Source organism: Pieris brassicae, chromosome 10, assembly GCF_905147105.1.
Source record: "Pieris brassicae chromosome 10, ilPieBrab1.1, whole genome shotgun sequence".
In the NCBI taxonomy this organism is placed as follows: domain Eukaryota; kingdom Metazoa; phylum Arthropoda; class Insecta; order Lepidoptera; family Pieridae; genus Pieris; species Pieris brassicae.
The window spans coordinates 5713731-5732102 of record NC_059674.1 but is presented as its reverse complement, the minus strand read 5'-3'; the positions used below and the strand labels follow the sequence as shown (position 1 = coordinate 5732102).

Here is an 18372-nt window from a genome sequence, read left to right as displayed (position 1 = left end):
TTTATGACCTTATTTTTCGAAAAATTATAAAGTTAAATAAGATAAAGTTTAACAAAAGCCTTTTATTATCATATCTACGAATACAAATAATACAATTATTTCATTTTACCTTATTACTACTAAGATTATTACAGAATTTCATTAATTGTAATAGAATTATTACTATCATAGTTATATATTTTTGTTATTAATGGCTTCGAAACAATCGTGGTAGGGACAAGAAATAGATGGCGCGTAACCGAAAAATGTGACGGTAATTTTTTTCCAACGCTGATAAAGAAGTTTCACTTCAATAATAAATAATAAAGTTGGCAAAACGAATACTTCGGAATGACAAGAATTCGTTAAACCGGTGAAACTGTTTCAGGGGAGACTGTTTAAAAATACTGTGACACGAGAAGGTTTTTACCTTTCTAGAAAAGAGATTTGGAACACGTATATTATTTTAAAAACTATTTTAATAATCTAAACTAAAACTTTCGATTTTGCACCATTTCACATATTTTTTCATGTTCATTATAAATTACAATATGGAATGGGGTGTTAAAGATAATAGGATTGCAGTGATCGCCTTCCACAAAGTGGGTTTGGAGCCGCCGGACATATTTCAGACACTTCAAAAGCTTGCTATCAGCCGTATGCTTGTATATCAACTACTATCGTACTATCAACAGATAGCACAATCTGTCCTCCGTCTCCGTCCTGCGTCCGGGCTGAAAGAACTACAAAGGCTGTTAATGATGTTAAAGCCAGTTGGCCATTAGGAAGCAAAAAGTATTATTGCCAGAAATGAAGATTCACGCTAGGGCTCACGTGTAACTTGTAAAACAAGACCCGAAGCTCAGTGCTGATCGTCGATATACAGGACATGCCTTTTCAATTAAAGAGAGTGGATGAAAAGCACAGAATCCTCGTTACGGATAAAACATTTTCACGGTAGAAAACACTGTAAGCAAAATGAGAAAGTTTACGCTTACAGTTCTAAAGTTATCATCCTGCAAAAGCAAAAGGCAGCCACTTCACTTCTTTTGCAGAAACTAATAAATATGTAGGTATAAATTGTAATATAAAAAATCAATGGCGCTACAACCTTTTTAGGTCTGGGCCTCAGATTTCTGTATCTGTTTCATGATCATTTGTAAATCGAATAAGGCAAGTAGGTGATCAGCCTTCTGTGCCTGACACACGCCGTCGACTTTTTTTTTGGGTCTAAGGCAAGCCGGTGTCCTCGCGATGTTTTCCTTCTAATGTTATTTTTTTTTAATATTAATAATATTACATTCATTTAAAAAAAACGCATTTTATTTTGCCACTATGTATATAAAAATAATAAATACATGCGTAATTAAGTATCAGACATTGATAATTCGATTTCCATGATATTCACAAAAGAAGAAATATAGCAAATAATATAATATTAATTATTTTTAATAATTATTAAGTTTTTATTGAAGTATTGCCTTCAAAATAAGTGAGTTCAGTTTCAGGAGCTTACGGCTCCCACACAGAAGATTTATTTGTAATCATAACTAGAATCTTAATAGTAAAATTACTCATTACAGACGTAACAATTGAACTCATTTTAAATGCAGGCAAAAAGTTGTTTTCGTCCGTAATTTTTATCAGAAGTCCAAATCTATTATAAATTTGAAAAAAGAACATAAAATTTCGCCCCCATACATTAATGGGTAATTCTCGAATTTAAAATGTAAATATAAGTCGGGAACAACACTGCATAACATCAGTACGCGTACAATATTTGCTCTGTAGCATCGTGTTTGTGTTTCGGTAAGTTTTCCTGTAGTCTATGGGTTTCGGGAAATTTGAAAAAGGAATTCGGTCAAATAGTAATAATAGCCCCTTGTATTCAAAACTTGGCGATACTTTTCAATGTCGGAAAGCTGTAATTACACTTTAACTGTAGTTTCACTAAAAAAATCGCTTATATATTTTTTATAATGTTCTTATGATTATAGTTATTATAATAAGCAAAAATAAATGCCTCACAATGCACGTGGGCTGTTCATATAATATACTAACATACATCCGTAGTTACAAAGACATCTTACAAGAATGAAAATGTGATTATTTCTACACAATTTAACCTATAGTTTACATTCAATTCTGATAAAAAACGTGTATGTACTTATATATATAGAGAGTTTATATTTATATATATATATAGAGGTTATATACTTCTTTGGCATAACAAGATAAAATCTTTAAAAAAATTGTATTCTGCTTTTATAGAAAAAACTAAAATGTTGACTATTCCTAACTTCAGGGTGTCGGTTTTATGTGTCGGTGTGCGCGCATCGTAATAATTTACTCTCATCTTCTTAGCCTAAAGCACCAAAAGAAGTACAACTTCAAAAACGTGTTCGAGCGTCTAAAATATTTGGAAATTCTATATGTTAAACTCTATAAATAAAATATGTGACCTTTCTGTTCTAAATTAATTAAAGCAACTTAAAGAACTATATATCTCTTGATTATAACCGCCTTGATCTATGGTAGTAATTAGAAGGGGCATATGTGAAGTGCTTCATGACGTTTCGCCATCGTTGCCTATAAGAGATCCTGCTGCACTCATTGAGTGAACCTTCTACGGCAGACTTGATCTGGTCAGTGCCACGCGTAGGAGACCTTCCGCGCGGTCTAGTACATTCCACCTTCCCTTAGACCGCCTGGTCCTGTTCGTCTATGGAAGATGCGAGATTTTACTTTATCGAGACGAACCTCAGTTCAAGAAGGCTCTAGCATTCTCCTACCCGCTTCCATAATCACCTATAATATCATCAATTAACTATGTTTAATAAACATAGTTATACAGTGTAAAGTCCATGTAACATGGTCGATTTGACGATGAACTCGCTAAAGCGTCGAAATCATTTTTTTGGCTTTGGTTGGTTTAGCTTGTCTTCCATACTATGATATTGCATTACACCCACTCTCAATAACGACAAACAATTGAGTAATAAAGTACTTTTTAAGTTGCTAAAATTAGTAAAAACTGCGCAGCTGTGTACGTTCTTTTGTCGCTTTATTATTCTATCCCGCAATAAACTCGACTGTCGGCATCATGCATACGAACATTCTAAGAAATTCGTTCTTTTGCATACAAATTAGGTTTGTTTGCACGTGTAGACTTTCGTTGACCATGACTAATAAGTAGGACTCATCGATTTTCTATACGTTTTTCTTCTCTCCATTTAACAAAAACTCTATAACGTCATAAAATACCTACTTGCACACTGTATATCTAAAGTATAAAGACTTATTATTGCCAACAATTATAAAATATAATCGCTTTGATTAGGATCATAAATTTCTGAGATTTCATAGACCTTTAAGCTAAAGGTATCATATTAATCAAGCAGTACATTACAGTAATAAGGGAAATTTATTTTAATATGATTGTATAAATATCTTATACATGTGTGGGTGTAACTGCGCGTCTGTGAGTAAATAACTGTGTAATTAATCCCTAAATCCTCTGTAGTACTAGTTGTTGATTATTTCCTTCCGTCGTTCAGCTCTTTTATTCATTTCCCAAAAAGGTATTACAAAATCATTACAATTAGTGCGGGGTATTAGGATGACGTCATACCCTGCACTTACTCTCGACCTTAGTCAAAGTCAAAATAACTTTATTAATATAGGTAAACAAATACACTTATGAACGTTAGAAAAGAAGTTAAATTAATTCTAAATTTACATTTACTAAACTTTCCGCCACTATTTTTAATCGCCAAGTTTTTGTTTGTACACAACGTTTGTAAGGAGCTGCAACCATTACACCATGTTCCATATGACATCTTACGTAATTAATAATAGTAAAAAAAATTAAAAACAAATATTTGTCGTCTTATCAGCAGGAGGCATAGTGAAATAGGAGCACGCACTTACATTCTCGTGAGAACATGTGAAGAGCATGTACCTAAAAAAAACTACTATTCTAAAATATACACGGATATTTCGTCCTTTTAGTTCAGAGCACTCATTCGAAATTATCATTCGAAATTATATATATGGGGGTAAATTCCCCATTGAGCTTTATGGTTTTTAGCTAAACGAACGGTCAAATAGCTAAAACAGGTTTTTGTATTCTTGATATAGTTCTCTCAAAATCCGTAGCGCTGATTTCTGCTTGGAAAAGCGTGTTACTGATTATTGGAACTGATTGACTGACTGGATACTGATTGATGGCATTTAGTTATCGATTTAAGGTCGATATACTGATTATAACCTACAATATTTACAATACATCGATCCTAACCTAACTCCGCATACGGACTGGCCTGTCTACCATATGCCAACAGAAAATTGTATCTTACTTCGGCCATAGAGGCGATGAGAATTTAGAGAAACTGATCGTGGTTGGTAACACAAAAGGAAAAAGATCACGTGGCCATTCACCAACCAGATACACCGATCGAGTGAATGACTCATCGTCCACAAAACTGTACACTGATAGACAGAGAAAACAGACTGTCCGCTCCCATGCCTCCTTGCATGTGCTGCCGACTGAAAAGAGACACACTTTAAGTCATAAAAAAACTAATAAAATTATTATTATTCTGGAACACTACGTGTCAATAAAATTGTCCCATTTAAAAATGCTTACATTACAAGGCCAAGGTAATATAAGACAGCGTATTGAATTACGGAAATATGCTTAGTTTCGTTTCATGGAAAAATGTGCGTAATTCTGGGAAGCGGCCGAGGAACACGTTTTAAAACATTGTTTATCATTCGGCGCTACACGGAATTAATTATTTAGCTATTCATACACACCTATAGTAACCACAACTCTTTAGTTGTCTCGGTTTCTCTTTAAAACTCGTTAGTATTTTTAACCGACCGCGACTAACATGGAGCGTTCGTTTGATACTGATTGGTTAACATTTCAAGTCAACGTCGACACGCGACATTTGCTGAACACCACCACTATTTGGAACTTGGAACATCCACCAGGTAAAAAGCGAACTAATTCTGAAAATATCGATACCTACTAGCCTTCTGGGATTAAGAGTATCCATGCATCTATCACGTGAACCTCTTGTCCGTTTGCCGATAAAAATGGCATCATCATAACATAAACATTACAACCAATGATTTTTTCCCACACGTAAGTGAGTGCTCCTAATTCACCATGCTGATGATGGTTTAGCTTTTTGAAGCCTCAATAGGCCAGCCCCGATTTGAACACGAGACCTCAGATTGCGTGCGAGGTCGTAGTCCTGGCTGTGCACCAACTTTCTTATTTAACATTTGTGGAAAACAGCGTGACCAAACTAACCCAATGTCAAGCGTAGAAATTTGATCACCTACTTGACTAGACTAGAAATCTAAGGGGAATCCAAGGGATGTAATGCCACTGGTTTCTTTAATTTTTATAATAAATAAATAGTAACAAAATGTTGTGCTGATAGTAGGCCCTAGCTGTAGCAGCGGAGCAGAGCAGCGTAGAAAGAAGAGATGCTTATAGGTATTCTGCTATATTGACGAATATTTAAATTCATTATTTTTACAGATTTAGTTTTAAGTTATACATTTTAATTGTATTTTTATAATATTCTCCAAATTTTTAGCGTTAAATAAATACATTTTTATGTCTTTTAGTATAGTGGAAGTAATAAGTAGGTCAAATTGTAAAACAATGAATGTTTTAATATCCAATTACAAAAAGTATTTTTCTATATTCTACGTATGAATACAATATATTTACATTCATTTAATGTTAGGCACAGATTATATCGTGTTCTAAATTAAAATAGTTTTTAATATCTGTATTTCCATTATCACCATCCACGAAAGGAAAATATATGTAAGATTCAATACATTAGTATTTAAATTATGTACTGGTTTTAATTGGGAAACGTGTAGATATAAAATATTGCTACGAAAAATGTTTCTTTCTATATCGGAAAATGTATCTACTTATCAAATTTCTCTAATTTAACAAGAAAAACAAAATTGCGTAACTACAATCGTAGATAATGCAAACACTTAAATATTTATAATATGTTTTATTGTCCACAGATTCAAAATGGCAGACACCCATGAAATTCAAATAGAGAACGCGCAATGTCAAATTCATAAATGGAACTCGGAGGAAGTGTTTTTATTTTTAATAAATCTGACTTGCAGATTAGGATTTGCGCTTTTCGATATAATCTATAAACATTCGAACGTTATTCTGTTGTGTATCATTCTGCTTGCTGTTGTCTACGGATTATATAAATCTTATTGGAGTCCTCTTTTACTAATAAGGGTAAGATTATCATAAAGTAATTAAATTATAACAGTTTAATATTGACATATCACAAAAGATATTGGGATAACTTCATTGACTTGAAAATTTCGGGATCGATGTTGCTATGGCTGTTGGAAGTTCAATTATACCAGTGTGGAATAATTTTATATGCATTTGTCGCGCTCTTAACAAGACTGCTATTCAATACAGACCACAGCGCTTTTCTTATGTAATATACCACAATTTCGATAGTATTGTTCTGTAAAATAAATATACATATTTTTGATCGTTCATCGACTATAAACAATTGTTTTTTTAGTCGGTTCTTAGACTATTAATTCATACTATCATCTTTAAAGTACCCATGGGCTACTACAGCTGCTTGTATGGTCTAAAAAAACTATACTGTATGGTTCGATAGTTGCGATCCTCGTAGCCTTCGATCTCTCACCAGAACATTGTTACATATTGTTTTATTTGTTTACAATACATACCCTAGACATGTTATCAATCTTCCAGGAGCTGACACACACAGGTTTCGATCACATTCCATACATCAAAGGCCGGGATCGAGTCCTCCACATAGCGAGGTCCCAAAGGAATCGACAAGTGGGTGAAAAAGTTCCACCTCCATATCCCAACGGATGGTTTGCGCTGGCTGAAAGCAGAGATTTGACAGTGGGAAAGGTTCTACCCGTTGACGCTTTAGGTACGTATTTAAATGCTTATCTCATGTTTGGGCTCATTAATGATCGTGACAGATTGTGTCGGATTTTCAATAAAAATGTCAAGAAAAGATACTCGGTGAACATTTTCAGCAACTCCATTGGTACCGAGTCATATTAACAACGTTGCTGTGTTATATAGTTGCCATCGTTTAATTTATTACTTTTTCCTATTTTCCATTCCCATGCGACTTCTACAATACAAAGAGTCCCGGCGTGAGTTGTGTGCTGCGATATTGCGGCCTACTAGATTCTGGATGCATGGATCTCATGGATCATTTTCACACGTGTATATTCTTTGTATAACATATTTTTATGATTATCTGATTGTCGTCATTTTATTATTATTTTTATATTTCATGTGATGTTTGAGAGCAAAAGTAAAATCAAAAGCGTTCATTTATATCTAGGAGTCGTTGGAGGTCTAGATGAAGCCAAACAATAAGGCATAAAATTTGGGTCCGTTGCTCGCATTTTAAAAAAGATTATCAGTTCAAATATCAGTTTTATTAAAATTTTCCTATTAATAAGAATAGCCATCTCAGAATTGCTTTATCACATGCTTTCAACCTTTATTTCATCGTTGGACCAATTGACCAACGAACACTGAACCACGAAGGCGTATACTTTATAGTTATTTCAGGTGAAAACTTTTGCCTTTACCGAGGTGAGGATAGTGTCGCCAGGATAGTCGATGCATATTGTCCCCATTTGGGAGCAAATTTGGGAGTCGAAGGGTCAGTGAAGGGCAACTGTATAGAATGCCCCTTCCACCATTGGAGGTTCGGTGAAAATGGGGCATGTACTTACATACCTGATGTTAAGAATAGTATGTATCTTTAATATAAATTCTAATATCAATAATTTAAATTAAGTCCCCCTTGTGTATGATCGTGATAAACACAAAAACTTCGGAATATATTATTGTAAATTTTTCAGTTGTATCAAAAAAATTAAAATTTAGAATTATGTAAATAACTATAAGTTTTAAAAATAATACATAGCTTTAATCCGTTCAAAAAGTGTTTTACTTGATAGTTTTATGTTAATTAAGTGAAATATAAAGATTATTGTGAAAGTGGTCATAAAAAATCTGAACCTACATTACTACTAACTTCTCATGGTTCCATACGACTTTATCCAACGCTTTAACAATAAAACATTCCTTATTAATCTATCTAGTTCTTAGTTAATAATCCAACTTCAGATTTCATCCGCATCACTGTAACTGGAAGTCTTCTACGACCCGCATCACTTGCCATTTTCTTTTGCTGTGGACTCCCGGTGGAAGTCTTGCCTGCGAGAAACGACCTCCAATTTCACAATTTACTATCTACATTGGTCCTGTGTTATATACGTAAATAGTTATCACAGCGTTAACACTTTTTACTACGACACAAAATTCTAAGTTCAGTTCCTCGTTCTCTTGTTGTAAAACTCTCGAAACGTCGAGGTAAAATACGGGTCACAATGAATTTACATTTTAACAATCTACGTTTTTTCATTCACTCTTTAAGACCACTTCAGAAGTCTGTTTTTGTTTTGTTTTAGTACCGAAAGGGATTTCAATAAAGAAATGGGATTGCATGGAGATGGACGGGGCTGTATGGGTCTGGTATGACGCTGAAGGGAGATCGCCAATGTGGACGGTCCCGCCTCTGCCGGAGCTTTCTCTATGGGGGTATCGGGGCAGGAATGAGTTCCTCATTAGTTCTCATATACGAGTGAGTTACCATAAATAACAATAAGATTTTATTCACTGACAAGTGACAAAAAAAATGTAAGCCGTCACGGGACGCCTGGCAGATGTGAAACATCGACATTATTTTGTAAAAGTAATATGCAGAAAAGAACATATTGTGATAGGAACTAAATATGTCATAATGATAAAATAAAATATTACGATGTTTTTCCAGATATCGATGACTATTTATTGAATAAACATTTATTTTCATTAAATACAAAAATTTACGAATTTATTTCAAATCGTGACTACTTAATTCGTTTAATCAGTGACTTCGGTAATAGTTATATTCGATGTTGCCTCTGAGGACGGTATTACTGTGACAATTGGTCGATGGTAACTGAAGTATGTTACAAAAGTATTGGATATAACATTAGTAAATTTTAATTGGCTTCAATATATTAGTAAACTCAAGAATCTTAGCTAGTTATTTCAATATATTACTAAAATCGTAAATTATAAGTATCAATAATGAATGTTTCACAATAAATTTGTTTGTTAATTGTTACAATAATAATAATTATTATAATATATTAATAATTATTATTGTAACAATATATACGATATATATATACGATGGTATATATATACAGTCTATATGCAGTAGTGTGTACGGTGTGGCGACGCGTCGCCACGGCATGCGTCGCCACGCCAGAAAACGGTTTTACGTGCGGCTATAAATGTTTCACATCAAAATACCTCTCCTAGTATAAAACTATCATTATTAAGAAAACTCAACTGACAAAACGTATTTCATTGATACCTCTTGTTTTGTGTCTCCTAAGGAAGGAAGGTGCTGCTCTTCTCGAAACATTAGTTGCAACACGAGGATCGCTTGATCCTCGACCAGTGTAACCACTGCCTGGCCCTTATAATAAATGGCCAGTAAATAATTACTGTTGCCGTAATCACCACATTTTTTACATGTTTCTTCGCACATATTACCAATACGTTGTCTCTTATAAACGAAATGCATTTTCGAGGATTCCTACAAAAAAAATTACTATTATTTTTGAGAGATTTTCATACTTTTGCTGACGACAAGAAAACGGTAGAGGCGGATAAATTGCAATAAATCTACTTACGATTACGTAAGTATTAACTTGTACGGCCCCCTAGTAGCTAAAGTCGAGAAATTGTATATATATATGAATAGTCCATCTAGTAGTCCATTAAGTAGTACTAGTTAAATTCATTATTTATTTTATATTTAATTTCACAAACATTACATATAATAACAAACAATTACACTACAAATATAACCAAAGATGGGATACATAATATTTACGAAAAGGTTCAAACATTTACATAGGAAAATAAATAAAAAAACATTCAATACATTTAACGAATTAATACTTAATTTGGCTGTGTTGTGTGATGGTGTAAAAGTGAGGGTAAGTACGTGAATTGGGGTGTATGTGGGGTATGCTTATGATGCAGGAAGATTTTGATATTCTTAATACTCCTTTTAACCATATTCTACTATAGCTTAAACACGTCAATATAAACTAAAGTTTTAAAAAAAATCAATTAATACATTACAACAAAGACAAAAAACATCCTTAGCGATCGGAATAACTTTATTGATTCGGGGTATCAGGCCTGATAGTACGTGTCGTAGTATTTTTTATTTTCCTAAAGCTGTTTTTACTAATCAATTCATATAGACCTACTATAGGGCTAGTAGGAGTAGAATATTGCCATAGAATAGAAGAAGAAGAATACCATGGACTGCGAATGGAACCAATAAGTCCATTATTGACTAAAGATCATCACAAGTCACGTCACACAAGACAGTCAACTATTATTTACAAACGGGTGCTTAGTTACTTTAGCCATACTGCCAGGAGAGTCTCGACTGGTATGATAGGGAGGAGTGATGGCAGAAGTCGGGGTCGATTATCAACTTGGTCTGACCAAATGAAGAACCCCGGTGGTCGACGTATCGACGAGATAGCAATACAAAAATAATTATTAATGGATATTTTTCATTGATTTTAATTCCCAGGATATACCAGAAAACGCAGCAGACGCCGCCCATCTCAATTGCATTCATCAATTATCTTTTATGACGAATATTGGAAAGCACCTGCCATTTTTAAACAACATAATAGGTAGGTCATAATCTATTTCCTTGAATCGCTTTATGGCTACCGTCCATCCGTATGAACCACAAGTTCCCCGACCCCCCCCCCCTCCCCCAATTTGAGATACAGAGTGACTTAGCGAGCCCCCGTCTGTTAAAATTTCATTTTTGACGAACAGGAGTCTTGTTTCTGAATCTCATCTTTGAGACTGCACGATTCCTGTTCGCTTGTGACCTAGTTCTTTGAACTCTTTGTTTAATGAAAGATTAAGTCGTTTGTCCCAGCTGAATTTTTTTTACAGAAGAACATAGTGTCTACCTTGCCCTTATGTTAAATGTTTAGTATTAAGTTATTTAATAATTTCTTTGTGCAGACAATATATTTAAAAAAAATGTCCCAGCTGTGACTAAGTTCTTTTTTACCAGGTCACCATATATGGGAAACTGACTGGACGAAAACAGACGAGTCACACATCGCACAAATGAGCATCGACCAGAATTATATGATTTTAAAATGCAACGCGTTCCCCTTCGACCTTCGTGTTAAGCAGGTGATGGCAGGTTTAAAGAAGTTTATTCTCATCTCAAAATCATATAACTAAAATCACGCCACCATCATACGCTGGTATTGTATTAGAGTCCATCTACCAAAATACTTCGTAGGCGTATTCGAAACTGGTCTACTGCTTCTACTTCCCGTATTTGGAGGCAAGCTGTTGGAAAGACAAAGAGGCAAGCCATCGGCCGCCTCGCCATTTTTTAGGGAAAGAGACAAGCCGACGTACGCAATGACAGCGAACATGACGATCCTTGAAATGTGATCTTGGTCACATAAAAAAATAATAATAATGCTGATTGAGTCACACTAGAAAATTTTTCGCCATTATTAATTTTACTGACTGTGATGAATAAAAAATATTTTTAACTGCTTTACAGCAGTCGTGATCAGACTGCTAGACTTTGTGTTAATTAAAAAAAATATTTTATATGCCTATCTTCCCTAGTTAGGACAAGTGTCGATCGTCAAAGTTGTATCTTATTTGCTTGTCAAAACTAAGAATTTAATTCTAGCTGACGAGGCGAACTTCGTAACGCTTAACAATGATTGTCGTGTATTAATCATTAACTGAACTTAATGATTTTATGAAAACAATACAATAAATACAAAACAAACATGTTCACATACTAAATAAACGAAAATATGCCATTAACCGAATAATGTAGATATACTTGTCGATTCCATACCTCTTTTCAATACGTTCTTTAATTGGACGGGGATGAACAATAAATGTTTGACAGTTACAAAATCCATGCACAATTTATATTGGATTTTTATTTTTTTATTTTATCGTCAATTGTCCTGGCTATTCGGAGTTAAAATACAACAAATCAAAACCTATGACAATCCAGCCGTTCTCGAGTTATAAGTATTCTAACAAAAAAGCCTCGTTTTAAATAGAAGTAGATTCTATATACTTCTATTAACCTGATTCAGTATTTTTAGGAGCAAGCACGATACATTTTTGACTTACTTTTGTATAGGCCTATATTTAACCTTTATACTTTTATATGGAATGTTGTAAACTAATATTCTTTTTAGATCGGACCAGCACACGTCCGTCTCCACTTCAACTGCATATTTGGTGAGGCATACGTCATTCAATCAGTCACTCCCGTAGGACCGATGTTACAGAAAGTTGTTCATCGGATCTACTCGCCCACATATAATGCCATCTTTGGAGCGATCTTAGTACTCGCGGAAGCTTATCAGGTAAGCAAGGGACCATTCAAGTATTACGTCACACAATTTTTGGAGATTCATGAAATGAAAATGTGGCCAATAGTAAAACGTTTCGTGATCTCCTAGTGATTCTTTATGTCTTACTTACCAATATGTGGTATAAAGTACTGAAATTCGAAAATTATTTTCAATTGACAATAACGTGTAATTCAATCCCCGCCCCGCATCGTAACGGAAGGATTTTGCTGGAAAGGAATAAATCAGCCCTCTGTGTCTAACACACATCAATGAATTATGTGTTCCACATGAAATATTCCTTTTAATAAAAATCATTTATTTTCAAAAATAGTGGTACATTGACTTCGATTGATTATAAAAATCCACACAATCAGCCATATAGGCATGCAAATGTCATATTAATTTTAATTAAATCATATAATGCGAACATCAACACAATGTCATAAAAAGTTTTTTATATGGAATTGTAGTCAAACTTGCAAACACACTTTGTCTTTCAAAATTTAATCACCTTTTATAAGAAAGTTACTACACAGATAAACCAGGGCTCAGCGCATGACCTGTCCCAGTAGCTAGGAGCAATTCTCATGAGAGAAGAGGAGCTTAAGATAACATCAATAGAATACCAAAAAAAAACAGTGGCATTACAACCTTTTAGGTCTGGTTTCATTTGTATGTTCTGATAGGGTCTGACACACGTCGACTTTTTGGCTAAGGCATACCGGTTTCCATACGATCTTTTTCTTCATAGTACGAGTAAGTGTTAAGTTCATACTATGACAGAAAAGTCCATTGGTATACAGCTGGGGTTCGAACCTATGACCTCAGAAATGAGAGTGGCCCGATGAAGCTACTAAGAAAACACTGCTCACTAGAAGAATACGAATAAAATAATTAAACGTTTTCATTCGCTCATTCACTAATCCCATTCGTTCCAGTTCGAGCGTGACGTTGTCGTATGGAACAACAAGACGCACGTGAGTTCCCCACCTTACGTCAAAGCTGACAAGTCGATTCGCGCTTTCCGCGATTGGTTCGCGCAGTTCTACTCCGAGAAGAGTGTCAGTATGCGTGACGCTATGCAAAATCCATTGGACTGGTAGAGATTTATTAACGAAAACATTAGCTTGTTTATACCATAGGAGTTTGTGAAAATGTCCTTATAAAGAAGTTGTACCGTCTAATACCATGACCGTGCTAGGACCGTGTTAGAACTGTGTAATAACCATGCTGTGACCTTATAGGAACGTAACATTGTATCGACTAGAACGACTCCAGTCTTCTGTCCCTATCAGCAATGGCACCATGCTCAAAAATTGAGTTCGAGAATATTTATTATTAATTTTATTTATTTGCCGGTGCTGATCTGTGCATGGCATGCAACGCTGTGCTATGGACCACTAAAACCGGTACACAATGTAATATGCAATAGAATCGTTCCAGGAGTATAATAGTCTGACACACTTTTATAGCACGCTCTTGGTATGAGGCGCACTCATTACAAGGAATTCCATTATTGTATTGTATTTCTGTTATGTCACAAATTCTTTAAAAATCTGTTTTTTTGTGCCATCGATATTCAAATTTTCCCCTAAATCTCTTTATTGGTCTGCCCTTGTTCCTTTCTTTTGGACCAGACTATTCGTTTACGGTTTAAGAGCATCTGTCATCTCCGTGCCCTGCCCATTTCCATTCAAGTTGTAGAGAATTCACCATTATCCTCTCATAATTAGAATTGTCATTTGTAAAGTTCTTAGAATAATATTTTACCGTTCTAACTAAAGTACTCTATCTCTTTACACCGTAAACACAATTTGACAGAAAGAGACTAAAGAGTGCACACGTCTTTTCATCTCACTCTTGATCAGAATGCACTAAAAGCGGCAGTTGGTCTTGGCTGCGCCAATTGCAACTCGGGAGATTTACCCCCAAATTTAGGCAGAATCAAGATGTCCAAGGGTGCTTTAGGCAGTACGTTATTCTAGAATTTCGAGAATGTTAGGGGTTTTAAACGATATTTAAGGATATTTTAAGTTGGTCTTAGGGAACATTCTGTACTAGGCATCACTGGGTTTGACATCTGTGCGTACAGAGCAGACCGAGGCTTATGGCACGCGATTGTCGTTTTCATACTTTTCTGCAAAAATTTTAAGATGTGAAGATTACGAGCTTCACACACAATTTATTTTTTTGTATAACAGGACAAACGTTCTTCTGAGGCTTACCTGATATTAAGTGAAACCTTCGCCGATAGACACTCACATTGCCAGAGGACTCGCAAGTACGATGCCGGCCTTTTATTATTTAGTATGCTCTATTCTTGAAGGACCCTAAGTCGAATTGGTTCGAAAATATTTCAGTGGGCAGCAGGTTCCATATAGTGGTGGTGCGTACCAACTCTTAAAACACCGTCAACGCAATCGCGAGCCCTCTGACATTAGAATTGTCCATGGACTGCGATATCACTCAACATCTGGTGAGTCCCCTGCCGACTTGCCGTCGAAAAATCGTTTATATCGCGTCCCTCATCTTTTAAAACACATTTTTAACATCATCAATGCTTTTAAAACCCCTCGTATATTTCGCCATCGTAATCAATTTGGTTCTTTTTGCGTCCAAATACGTAAACCCATTGTTACGAGGTCCTTGACAACTCCATCCCACCAACGCAGACTCGGTCTTTCTGGTTTTTTCTTGCCAGGTTATGAGATCAGAAAGGAATGTTGGGTTCTGTAATCCGCCATTCGGTGTACATGCCCCAGCCACTTGATCCTCATGACTTGGACGATGTTAGCAAGGATTATAAATTCAATATATTTATAAGGTCAGAAACCTTGGACATGATTGCAATCATTTGTCAAGGCCATGGCTAACTTGGTTAATCTGACAGGTTTATTAAGAATGTGTTTAACATTGTATTGATGAGGGCAATTTGAACCATAGGAGAGAGAAAAAGAGCAAGGATACGAAAACGAAATTTAGCGCTAAACGACGTACGAGGTAGTTGTAGGTCAAAAATGTATTTAATTTTACCATACGGAATTCAAAGTACCCGTCAGGTTTCAACAGGCGTGACCCACTAACGCCAAACGTATTTGTATGGAAATGCTCACGAGACAAAGTCTATAATACTCACACAAATTCCATTGGCGGTGGGTCACGCCTGTCCTATAATCATTAAATGATTTTGTCTCAAGCCCCAAGAGGTGAATTTGCTAAAAAAAACAAAATCATTCATTCATATAGGTAACACAATGTACACTTATGAACGTCAAAAAAATACATGTATATGAAATGCTTCTAATTTTACATTTCCTGCCAGTTCTCAAATCAAGGCCGGCAATAAACTCTCCACCACTTATTTTTAATCGCCAAGTTTTTTTTGTTTTACTCAACGTTTGTAAGGAGCTGCAACCATTACACCATGTTCCACGTGACGTCTTAAGTAATTAATAATAATAAAATAAATTAAAAACAAAGTTTTGAATGTGAATGAAAAAGGATACCAAACCAAAATGGTATTTACGAAAGAAAGTAAAAAAGAAATTCATTTCAAATTGATGGAAATGTATTTTGGTATTTTTTTCCAGACCATGAGCATGAATTACCTATTTTTATGGTATTTAAATTTATTATATTTGTGTATTGTAAGTATTAAAACAGTTTTACTGTGTTAAACCGGAATTACAATTTACTCCGTTTTTGTCCATTAAAAAGATATTTCCTTATAATTTATTTTTTTATAGGAAAATTATGTAGTGCTTTAGTGAATTAAATTTGTATGAAAAGTCTGATTTTTATTTATTAACAAAACCCTCGGTTTTTTATTTACTCTTTAAACGACCTGGGGTTAAATTCGGTAGAACAAAATCTGTTTCGTATGAAACATCGAAAAACTGTAGCGGAGGTATTTACTGGGCTTCCTGCTAACTAAAGGTCTTCGAAGAGTCTAATCACTGACTGCCCCGAAGGCCCCAGTGGCTAAGGTCGAGTAGTTGTTGAATCCTTAGCAGGAATAACTTTTTTAGTGCAATTCAGAGTGATAATAATGATTTGCAGACTGAAGGTTTCTACACAACGCTAGAATTATTGGCCGGAAACATTAGAATTAAAATTTTATACAGACAAAATAGCAGACACTTATGTATTGTGTTCATTACTTACGTGGGACACGTAAATTACTCAATTACATTTGTTTATTGACGATAAAAATTAACGGTGCATAGAGTGATTTATCTTCAGTTGTTATCATATCAAAAGACTAGTAATTAGCTTCTGTTTTGTCCTAGTTTTAATAAATACGGATGTTGGGCTTTAAGAAAAGTCCTTGGCAATACCTCCAATGGAAGCCGATTTCGTTCGCTAGTTCGCAAAAGGAAATGCTTAGTGATGCGGACTTGGAAAATTTACTATCTGAGGTGGAGCGAATGAAACAAGGCAGGGATCAGCCCAAACTGTCATGTTTAATAGAATCTGCCCTGTCAAACGAAATCCATAAAAGATTCCTTTTCTTCCACGGTGGGATTGAGAATGTATGAATGTTGTAAGTAGAAGAAAAACTTAACTGTCGAACTTGCTACGACAGATGTTTCTATAAAAATAAATAAAATATAAAATTATTTTAAATAATTCATCGATCACAATAAGCTATTATGTCTTTATATATATTTATTTAATTTAAAATTATTCTTTCGATATATTTAAAACGTAAAGTTTTCTGGTACTTTGATAGTTGATGCCTATTATTTTTAAACATTTCCGTCAAATGTTGATAGGAGCTTTCAACATCTTGGTGTTTACAAATTGTTTAACTTATAAATATGATGCGGTAAATATTGTTCACGAATTTGTTGTCTAAAAGTAAATACCTATATGGAAGGTATTTCCGAAATCCCTATCCCTTTGCAAAAGATATTACAAGTCATACTATAACTGGAAAATCATAAGTACTATAATAAACGATAATAAAAATTCATTCCTTCAAATTATATAAAATTACTTGATACGTTAACTAATTCATATAATAGAAATAATTATATTTTCTTTACAGCTTAACCTGGCAAACTCGCTGAATTGAGAGACAACATGAATATATGTTTATATGCAATTGAACACTGCTTGAAGACATCTTATTATTTACCTGTTATCAATTGAAAAATACCTATGTTTATTTAAACAACAAAAAGCAGAGTATAATAATACAATTCATAAACATAATGAGGAAAATATTAATTATAATAAAAACTCATGATAGCATTCTTATTTATTGTAAAACGAAGAACCAGGCGGCCGCTATTTTTGCAGTATTTACCAATTTCACACGGATCCTTATTAAGGTGTGTCAATAATTATGATATTTTATACACAGAATAATTGTTGAAGAAGTTGCAACAGAATTTGATAAAATATACGAGACCAACGCGGGCGGGAGCTAGTTTAAAATAAAATATTATATATTGGGGAATTATGATTTTGTTAAACCTGCCTAAATAATTAAATAAATATTATTGAACATAGTTTGTGCAATTATTTTGGTTTATTAATTATTTAGTTACACTCAATCTTCAAAGAATCAAAGTCGTTCATCGATAGCAAATTCTAAACTCGACATCTACGAAGTCGATAGAAGGGAGTTGCCGTCTTGTTCCTCATCTCCCTCGATATTTTAATAATGTATTTATATATATAATCACACTTCCTAAACTCAAAATACCCAAACCCAAAATATACAAATTATTATTTTTTTCCTAAATAAGATAATATTATTATTTTCATCTTTTTATTTTAACGTTATTAACA

General features: G+C 34.3%; 1 protein-coding gene across 6 annotated transcripts in view; it reads left to right on the top strand.

The window, feature by feature from the left end:
* The window catches only part of LOC123715475 (cholesterol 7-desaturase nvd), a 36972-nt gene extending 21097 nt beyond the window's left edge, over positions 1-15875 (top strand). For 2 of the 6 annotated variants that reach the window (XM_045670496.1, XM_045670495.1), the window contains exons 2-9: positions 6046-6277; positions 6779-6968; positions 7628-7813; positions 8536-8708; positions 10737-10842; positions 11241-11365; positions 12415-12585; positions 13512-15875. In XM_045670496.1, coding sequence (XP_045526452.1) covers positions 6053-6277; positions 6779-6968; positions 7628-7813; positions 8536-8708; positions 10737-10842; positions 11241-11365; positions 12415-12585; positions 13512-13676 — 1341 coding nt within the window. In that variant the 5' untranslated portion in view covers positions 6046-6052 and the 3' untranslated portion in view covers positions 13677-15875. Of the gene's footprint in view, positions 1-264; positions 1049-1750; positions 1789-4920; positions 4978-5435; positions 5492-6045; positions 6278-6778; positions 6969-7627; positions 7814-8535; positions 8709-10736; positions 10843-11240; positions 11366-12414; positions 12586-13511 lie in introns of those variants that run through there. The other 4 variants (XM_045670494.1, XM_045670491.1, XM_045670493.1 and 1 more) reach the window with 4 other exon arrangements.
* The last annotated feature ends 2497 nt before the right edge of the window (positions 15876-18372 follow it).